The following is a 10,136-nucleotide window of genomic DNA, read 5'->3' on the forward strand; positions in this document are numbered from 1 at the left end:
TCTCCTTACCTTCCGTCGCGCCCTCAAGACATGGCTTTTTCAGCAAGCGGACCTGGCCTAGGGAGGATTTTATACTGGGTTCATTTTAAGGAATTCGAAATAACACAACTTTAAAATTTGGTTTAATTCGGTTTTACAGGGGGGGATTGTATATATGCCTTTGTTTTAAATATGTTGTGAGCCGCCCTGAGTCCCGTTGAGAGAAGGGCGGGATATAAATTAAATTAAATAAATAAATAAATAAATAATTACACATCCCCTCCAGGTTATCTCTCTGTAATCCTTTATCAGTAATTTCCTCTTTTGTGGATTATTCCGTGATAAAATAATATATAAAATAGGTTTGTGTTGTATTAGAATGCACATCTGTACATTAAGTGAGAGTATTTCCATAGGATTAAACAGAATAGAATCACAAGAACATGAAGATAGTTAGCCAGTTGTAATGTTAACAAATGTCACAATTTCATATTCCCTTTTTCACTCCACTATTGTGCCTGTTCATGGGTTCTCCCTTCATAATAATATCGCTATGAATCAACATTTCTGCCTTCATCCCTGAGGAATATTTAATTCTGCTGCACTAGCAAATCCACACTGAATTATAAGCAGGGATAGTTGAAATGTAAACAACATCCACAAATCAAGGCCAGAGAACACTTTAGGCAGCCAAGATCAGTGAAACATGGAATCAAGCCCTGGAGTTCTGAACATATTACTTATGTATTTAGATTTATATTTATATCCCATCTTTGGTTCAGGAACTCAAGTCTCCTTCCTCCTATTTCCCCCCCCCCATAAGAACCCAGAATGAATAGAATAGAGCTGGAAGGGACGTTGGAGGTCTTCTAGTCCAGCCCCCTGATCAAGCAGGAGAACCTATACCATCTGAGACAGGTGATTGTCTAGTCTCTTCTTAAAAATCTCTAGTGATGGAGCACCCATAATTTCTGGGGGTAAGCTGTTCCACTGGTCGATTGTCCTCAATGTCAGGAAGTTTCTCCTTAATTCTCTCCTTGATCAGAAACCCCACTTCCTACAATCACTGATGATGTTACTAGTTTGATGAAACATCTGCAAGGAAACAAGGAAGCTCAGAGGACACCAAGGACCCCTCATGTCAACCCTGAGCTACAGATATTCTCCTTTATTGTTACCCAGAAAGGTATGTTGGGCTGACACACTGTCACGTCACCCTCTGAGGCGCTGGCCTTGAGGGTGGACTAAAACTTGGGTCAATCCAACACCCGTAGGCTACACTGTCTTTCTTCAGTCTGCAGAAGAGTTAAATCGAAGCAACATTTACTAAAGGTGAGACAGCCAACCCAGTGGCAACAACAACTACTGAACATAAAAGAAAGACTATTAAAAAGTACAGGTAGACCTCAATTTATGACCACAACTGAGCCCAACATTTCTACTGCTAAGCAAGACAGTTATTTCACCCCATTTTATGACCTATTTTGTCACTGCTCTTAAGCCAATCATTGCAGTTGTTAAGTGAATCATGTGGTTGTTAAGCAAATCTGGCTTCCCCAATTGACTTTGCGTGGCAGAAGCCAGCTGGGAAGGTTACCAATGGTGATCACATGACCTCACGATAGTGCAAGTGTCATAAACACATTTGCCAGTTACCAAGTGCCTGAATTTTGACCATATAACTATGGGGATGCTGCAATTGTCCTAAGTGTGAAAACCAGTCAAAACCAGTCTTTTTTGTTTCAATGCTTTTGTAACTCTGAATGATCACTAAATGAACTGTTGTAAGTCGAGGACTACCTTTACTGGAAAACAAATGAATGCAACACCTTTTTATGTTTATTTCTAAGGATGACAAGAGATAAGCACTTTTAGCAGTTGCCGACCTCTGAATCATCATCTTAACCCAAATCTTAATCATGATTAAGAATCTAGATTGCAACCTCAGGACCTGACATCTGCATGTAACATCTTGAGAGAAAATGGATAGAATTCTTAATCCCGATCCCCAGTAACTACCAGAAGTATCTCTTCAATAAACTCATGATCTATCAAGCCTAGCTCAGCCCACGAGCCATGGGCTATATATAAATATCTCCACCAAAGCTCTGTAAGTATTCTATTTTTACTACATGTCTTCTCTTGTTGGTCTGTCTGTCTGTCAAGCTTCTGTAAGTCACAGTATATGGTTCGTTGGTGGGCTATGTGAGCTTGGCAGCTGACAAAGGAAATCCAAAGGACAAGGCAAGAATAAAAGTAGACCCACCGTGTCAGCTGTTCCATATTTATCTGCAATGACTGGTGGCAGCAACACATCGGTTGGAGTGGTTGGATCCAAGCTTTCTCCACCGCCAATCAGAGACACCACTCCGTTGCAATCCACCGAACTGTTCCTTTTGCTGTTGTATGTGTAGATTGGAGAGCTATAAATCCCTTGACTCTGTGCACTCAGCCGTCTCCCGTTCCTCAGAATTAGCAGTGAGCCATGTTGGATTTCACTGTCTCCGACCGTGCTGATATCATCATCAGCAAACTCTGCCTCTGAACCCATTTCCCTGCTGCGTAGACGGAAACTGAAAACACTTCCATGGCTGGTCTTACGTCTCACTGAATTTTCCAAAGAGCCTGAAGTAAAACCCAGGAGAGTCTTGAAGGATTCAGAGAAAGTGGAAAAGGCCAGTGAGAGGGAAGGAGAAGGGAGGGAGAGGAATAGAAAGGAATCAATTTAATAATGCATTTATTGGATGCTAAGAAGGTGTCAAGTTCCATCAAACAGCAAATCTCTCTATGTACATTTATGAGACATTGTTTTGGGAGAATGATCAGAGACAGATGGGGTGGGACTTCCTCTGCTCTGCACAATTTGCCTGTCACTACATTGGCACCTGGAAGACCACCTGCTCATTCTCTTGGGCTAGATTGCACCTACTTGGCTTCCAGCCGCAAGTTCATTTTATTATTTCCCATTGCTGCCCCAAGCCCTTAGAAAATATTTTGAAGCCAAAGTCCAGCCCAATTCTCCTTTAGTAATGCCAATATCAAGATGGATTCGAGAAGATCAATTCCTTAATAAATTACATTCTTCATGAGATAAGACATTGGGAAACTGTCAGCTAGGCTGAAAGGGGTCGTCAAGAGAGAACATAGCTTGGAATCACTGCACAGTTGCAAATGGCCTAAACTTGACCTCCTTCAAGCTCCATGAAGCTTGTCTGGTTATTCCCAGGGGAACGCAAGTGGTTTGGGGAGATTCTTGCAAGAAAATTACTGAGTTAGACTATTAGACTATTTACAAGCAGCTCTGGTTGCTTGCACACCTGGTTGTTTGTAGCTGATACAAGCCCTCTTAGACCCATGGCATTAGGTTATTCCTAATTTTTCCAAATCAAGAAATATTAACCAATAAACTGTGCATACAAAGCCATGGGATCTTTCACAATCAAAGTAATATCTGGAACAAATTAACAACTGATGAATAATGAAAACTTCTGTAACATAGGCCGGTACACACACAAAGAGAAAGGCAATATAAATATAAATGAGTAGATGCATAGATGCCACCAGCAGTATTTTTTTCCACATTTACAGAAACGTCCTATTTAAAATATTCTCATAGCCATAACAGCAAAGTAAATTTTGCCATGATCTAAAGCAATGATGAGAGTAGAAATAAAAACAGAATAGAACAGGGACACCGAAAGAGAAATTTTCAGTTGTCAATCAGAGAAAAGTCATTTCCATAAAACAATAATCAAATCGATTAATCTTCTCCTGACAATTAAAACAGGTTTTGCTCAGATTTTGACCCAGCCTTCTCAAAAATGTTTGAAGCACTTTGATGCTTGTGTGTAAGTGGATGACAAATGCATACACGCAAAATGAAAAGACAACTCATCTGCTGAAGTAATACACATCAAGAAAGATGTTGCTTCATTTCACATTTAGCCTGGCATATTTTTTTTATTATTTTTATTATTTTCTATGCCAAAATCCATTCAAAACAGACCAACTCATTCAATCATTTCCGCATGAAAAATCCCGCAATTAGTAAGACTGTAAGATCAATTCAATTAAATAACAAGAAAAAAATATCTCAAAAAAACCCACAAAAAGAATAAAAAAGAAATAAAAATTCATTTGAATGTCACTCAGATTGGTGTTGTTATCTTGAGTCATTTATCACTTCAACATCTATACTTCGCATGCAACTTGCCAAATACTGCTAAGATTATTTAATAATTAAGGATCAGGTATTTATTTTATTATGCATTGATTTTCAGAGGTTGTTAGGTTTGCCCTTCTAGGAAAAGAAGAGGTCCCAACGAAAACATTGCAGTGGAAAAGGGGTTAGTTGTGTCTTAATCCAAGAAGAAAGCTGGGACCAACTGGGACCAACTCTGCCCACAGCCTGGAGTTCAATCCTGACAGGGTTCAAGGTTGACTTAACCTTCCATCCTTCTGAGGTCAGTAAAAGGAAGACCCAGATTGTTGGGTGCCATATGCAAATAATGCTTCTATGTTGTAAATGCCCAGAGAGTGCTATAAAGCACTATGGGGTAGTGTATAAGTCTAAATACTATTGCTATTGCTATATGCTGCCCATCTCACCAAAAAGGCAACACTGGGTGGCTTACAATCAGTAACAATCATGATCAATAAACAAAACAATCAAAATTTTAAAAACTATACAAAAAAGAACCAAAAGACAGACGGTACAAGGATAAGATCTTCTTATCTTGCCAATGCTTTGAGGCCCCAAGCCAACTGGCAAAACCAAATTTTGATATCCTTCCAGAAGGACAAAAGAATTGGAGAACCTATCACTCCTGTGGTGATAGAGTATTCCAAATGTTCGGGGCCACAGCAGAAAAGTCTCTCAGAATTCCTTAACAAATGGGATGCACAGCAGACCCCTTCTGCTGGAGCGATTGTGGCAGGCCAATCCCACTATGGTGAGACAACTCCTCAGACACCCTGGACTCATCCCATATAAAGTTAATAACCAACAAATTGAAGTGGATCCAGAAACAAACTGGTAACTATGCAGGTTGTACATCAACAGTGTACAACATTCTAGGGGATGGTGCTCATTTCTGTTTCTTAGACGAGGAAGTCAGCATTATTTGAAGATGTTTCTGTGGTCATGTGGTCAGCAGGATTATGCGCTAAGATGCATGGAATACTGTTACCTTCCCACCAAAGTGGTACCTATTTATCTACTTGCATTTGCATGCTTTTGAACTGCTAGGTTGACAGGAGCTGGGTCATGCACATGAGCTCATCCCATCATGCAATACTTGAGTCTCAAACTGGCAAATGTCTGGTCAACAAACCCAGTGTCCATCCTCCTATGTACATCCCAAAACATTGTATAGGTCAGTGGTGGCGAACCTATGGCACGGGTGCCAGAGGCGGCACTCAGAGCCCTCTCTGTGGGCACGCGCGCCGTCGCCCCAGTCCTAGGCCTTCAGCTGGGTTTTATAAAACCTTTTCGCTTTAGGCCTCCGCCACCGTGTGCAAAAAAAAAAAAGGTTCAATCAGTCAATTTCAACTTCTCGCGGGGAAAAAAAAAGATCTCACAAAGTTGGAATTGATTGAACTTTTTAGTCCCATCCAGTCTGCCATTACCACCGCAGCCACGCCCACACAATGGACCACACCCACCCAATGGGCAACGCCCACCAGGCACCCAACGATACATAAGTGGGTTTGGGGTTGTAGTTTGGGCACTCGGTCTCTAAAAGGTTCGCCATCACTGATCTAGGTAATGCCTGCAAAGAAATATGCTAAGTTCTTCACAAAACAGTTACGAAATTCCTTTGATTAACACATTTTAGTACAAACACTAACCGCCCTTCGTTGGCCCTCGTCTGAATCAGGCTCTTGATCTTCTGCCTCATCATCTGCCCCTGAGGACTTCTTTTTCCTTCTTTGATTCCTTTGTTCTTTGAAGTTCTTCATGGCCACAGGTGACATTTCAAATGAACTAAGTGACAATGAATCAATGCCTCGAGCTAACGCCTGAAAGAAAACAGAACAATGGAAATATATAAACTTGAAGTCTCTGTTTGATAACCGGCTTTAATGCATGCCAGCTACTTGCATCAATGACATCCAGGACCATGTTGTACCTCTTCAAACAAAACAAAGCAAAAATATCCTGGTGTGTGTGATTTTTTTCTTTCTTTCACAGGCATTCAGGCATCGCTACTCAAGGCAGTTCTTGGAAGTGAGATTCTTACTCCATGAAAAAGGAAAATTGTGTAATTTGGAGGTGAAAATTGTCCTAAGAAAAATATGCTATCAGAGGAAGGGAAGGGCCTAGATCAAGGTATAGGGTTTCCTGCCTGAGCAGGGGGTTGGACTCGATGACCTCCAAGGTCCCTTCCAACTTTATTATTATTATTATTATTATTATTATTATTATTATTATTATTATTATTATTATTATTATTATTATTATTATTATTATTATGGCTCATTGCACAGTCAGCCAGATGTTCAGACTGGATTTGGCATTTTGTCTACCTATCGAGTCCTTACCCAGGACCTGGGATAGGCAGATGTGGATGTTTGATGGTATTACAGATATCGTCGCAGGATGGAAGCAGTTCCTAGTAAGGCCACCTTTTGCAATTGACTAATGGTGAATTTGTCAATGCCGATGATGGTGTTCAAGTGGTGCTCCAGTTGTTTTGGGATTGCACCCAAGGCGCCTATTACTATTGGTCCTACCCTTGCTTGCCTTTGCCACAGTCTTTCTATTTCTATTTGTAGGTCTTTGTATTTTGTTATCTTCTCCAGTTCTTTCTCGTCTATTCTGCTGTCTCCAGGCACTGCCACGTCCACTATCCAGACTTTTTTGTCTTTCTTATCGACAATTGTTGTTGTTGTTGTTGTTATTATTATTATTATTATTATTATTATGGCAATTCCCCCCCCATAAATAGAAATCTTGCAGTGACATTTCTCTCATCCCCAACAGGAATATATTGAGGCTAAAAAGGGCCTTCCCTCCATCCCAGAGGTGGGGAACAATGGCCCTTTTAAGGCTTGTGGACTTGCTGTCTCAGGAGTTCTGGGAGTTTGAGTCCACAAGTCACAAAGGGGCCATAGTTCCCCACCTCTGCTCTAACCCCAAGAGAATCACACCCAGTTGTAAAACTACCATTCCCAATTGCCTCAGTTTCAACCTTGAACCCTTTTCTGAAGCAAGCGCTGCAGAGAAGCTGGGGAAGAGGACCTTTTCTTTCCTGCTTCATGCCCTCACTGGCTGATGTCCAACAGACCAAGGCTCCCAAATCTTTGGGAACCCTGACAGAGACATTTGAAATTAGGAATGGAACACGCTGACGTCTCTGTCACAAAATGGCTACCAGATGGAGCCCAGCACCGAGTGGAGACTGAACTGGATGACTCCTGTGTGGTCCTTCTTGTGGTCCCTTCTAACCCTAGCATACTATTTTATTTGTTTGTTGTTTGTTTGTATCCTGTCTTTATTATTTTTATAAATAACTCAAGGTGGTGAACATCTTTTAGAGCAGGCCTGTTATTTAATTTGATTTTAGACAGAAATTTGTGTATATTTATTGTGGTTTTTATTATCGCCTGTTCACCGCCCTGAGTCCCGTAAGGGAGATAGGGCGGTATATAAATTCAATAAATAATAATAATAATAATAATCTTCCTCCTCCTACACAGTAATCCCCACAATAACCCTATGAGATGGGTTGGGCTGAGAGAGAGGACTGGCCCACTGTCAGCCAGCTGGCTTTCGTGCCTAAAGTGGCACTAGAACCTACGGTTTCCTAGTGATTGGCCCCAAGTCATCCAGCCAGCTGTTGTGCCTTAGGCATTGAAAGTCATAATGTCAATAGCACAATGCTGGACGCTTCAGAATACATTAGCCTTTTGCTAATTGGAGCTTTCCAACTTTCCACGAAAAAGTCTGCATGAGCGTTCAAGCTGCAGGATTACAGGTAGTCCTCAACTTATGATCACAACTGACCCCGGAAATTTCTGCTACTGAACAAGACCGTTATTAAGTGAAATTTGCCCCATTTTATGGCCTTTCCTATCAAAGTTGTTAAGTGAATCACTGCATTGTGAAGTTAGTAGCACAACTGTTAAGTGAATCTGGTTTCCCCATTGACTTTGCTCGTCAGAAGTTTGCAAAAGGGGATCACGTGACCCCGGGACACTGCAACCGTCATAAATACGAGTCAGTTGCCAAGTGTCTGAATTTTGATCATGTGACTATAGGGATGCTGCAATGGTTGTAAGTATGAAAAATGTCATTTTTTCTGTGCTGTTGTAAGTCACTAAACAAAGCTATTGTTAGTTATTGTAACTCAATAACTACTGTACCTGTATTTCCCTATTCCTTCCCATCCCCACCCGTCATCCCAAAGAGAGAGTGAGGAGAGAAAGAACAAGATTGCACAAATCTAAACCTCATACAGAAGAGATTTTAAATTGTGTACCTGCTGCACACCCCTCTTCCCTCAATACATAGCAAAAGAAACCTGCTCCTCTTCTAATTAGATCATCAGCCTCTAACATCACAGTTTGTGATAAATTTCCATCCTTGCCTTCATCCTCCTGTTTTCAAATCCAAGATAACTATCCATCATCCCCATGTTCACCAGTCATGCGCCAGCTCTCCCAGCATCTGAACATTTGGGCAGTGGCATTTACTGCTGCGAATATACTACAGTATATTCCTGTTGCTGGTTCAGAATGCATTTATTATTATTATCATTGCAAGCAGAATCTTATCCTACTGAATGACAGAACAAGCTGTGACCAAGGATCCAGAATAATAAACCCAAACTGTTAAAAAAAACCTACCCAAATAAATAATACACAGATAAGATGGTATGCTCTGTCACATCTCTCTCAATCCCTGCAGGAATGTCTGCTAAAACCAAGGGGTGTCAAAAACAGATCTAAAGCCAAATTTATCACTTGGGATGGGGAAATTATAATGAGAGTGATGATGATAATAGCCTGGAAATAGCAATAAGAAACACTCACTAATATTTATGAAAGTAAGAAGACAACTAGAGAAAATGAACATCAGCTAGAAAATAGCACAGCATCATAAGAACCAGAATCTTTCCCTTTAACCTATTTTTTTTTCTATCTTCACATTGTTAAAAAAAAAAAAGGAATAATAACAATAACAATAATGATGATGATGTTGAAAGGGATCTTGGAGATCATCTAGTCCAGGGGTAGTCAACCTTGGCTCTTTTATGACTCGTGGACTTCAACTCCCAGAATTCCTGAGCCAGCTGTGCTGGCTCAGGAATTCTGGGAGTTGAAGTCCACGAGTCATAAAAGAACCAAGGTTGACTATCCCTGATTTCTAGTCCAACCCCCTGCTCAGGCAGGAAACGCTATACCATTTCAGACAAATGGGTGTCCCGTCTCTTCTTAAAAACTTCCAGTGTTGGAACATTCACAGCTTTTGTAGGCAGGTTGTTCCACTGATTAATTGTTCTCACTGTCAGGAAATTTCTCCTTAATTCTAGGTTGCTTCTCTCTTTGGTTAGTTTCCATACGTTGCTTCTTGTCCTGCCTTCAGATTCTTTGCGGAATAGCCTTCAGATTTCTTTGTGGCAGGCCTTGAGATATTGGAACACTGCTATCATGTCCCCCCTCGTCCTTCTCTTCATTAAACTAGACATCCCCAATTCCAGCAACCGTTCCTTATATGTTTTAGCCTCCAGTTCCTTAATCATCTTTGTTGCTCTTCTCTGTACTCTTTCTAGAATCTCAACATCTTTTTTACATCATGGTGACCGAAACTGGATGCAGTATTCCAGGTGTGGTCTTATCAAGGCATTGTAAAGTGGTATTAACACTTCATGTGATCTTGATTCTGTCCCTCTGTTAATGCAGCCTAGCACTGTGTTGGCTTTTTTGGCAGCTGCAGCACACGGCTGGCTCCTATTTAAATGATTGTCCACTAGGACTCCGAGATCCCTCTCACAGTTACTACTATTGAGCAAGGTATCACCTTGCATTTGGTTTTTCTTGCTTAAATGTAAAACCTTATCTTTTCACCACTGAATTTCATTTTGTTAGATGTTCAAGTCTGTCAAGATCCTTCAGTATCTTAAGCCTGTCTTCTCCTGAGCCCAGAAGAAGCA

At 40.9% G+C, this 10,136-nt stretch overlaps 1 protein-coding gene across 1 annotated transcript in view; it reads right to left on the bottom strand.

The window, feature by feature from the left end:
- The window catches only part of LOC107303320 (sodium channel protein type 5 subunit alpha), a 315,483-nt gene that overhangs the window by 195,188 nt on the left and 110,159 nt on the right, over positions 1-10,136 (bottom strand). The window contains exons 10-11 of the mRNA XM_015832541.1: positions 5,830-6,000; positions 2,246-2,626 (exon numbers count right to left, since the gene is read on the bottom strand). Coding sequence (XP_015688027.1) covers positions 2,246-2,626; positions 5,830-6,000 — 552 coding nt within the window. The remainder of the gene's footprint in view (positions 1-2,245; positions 2,627-5,829; positions 6,001-10,136) is intronic.

This window comes from Protobothrops mucrosquamatus, unplaced genomic scaffold (genome assembly GCF_001527695.2).
Source record: "Protobothrops mucrosquamatus isolate PMUCROS unplaced genomic scaffold, P.Mucros_1.0 scaffold5, whole genome shotgun sequence".
NCBI classification, from domain to species: Eukaryota; Metazoa; Chordata; class Lepidosauria; order Squamata; family Viperidae; genus Protobothrops; species Protobothrops mucrosquamatus.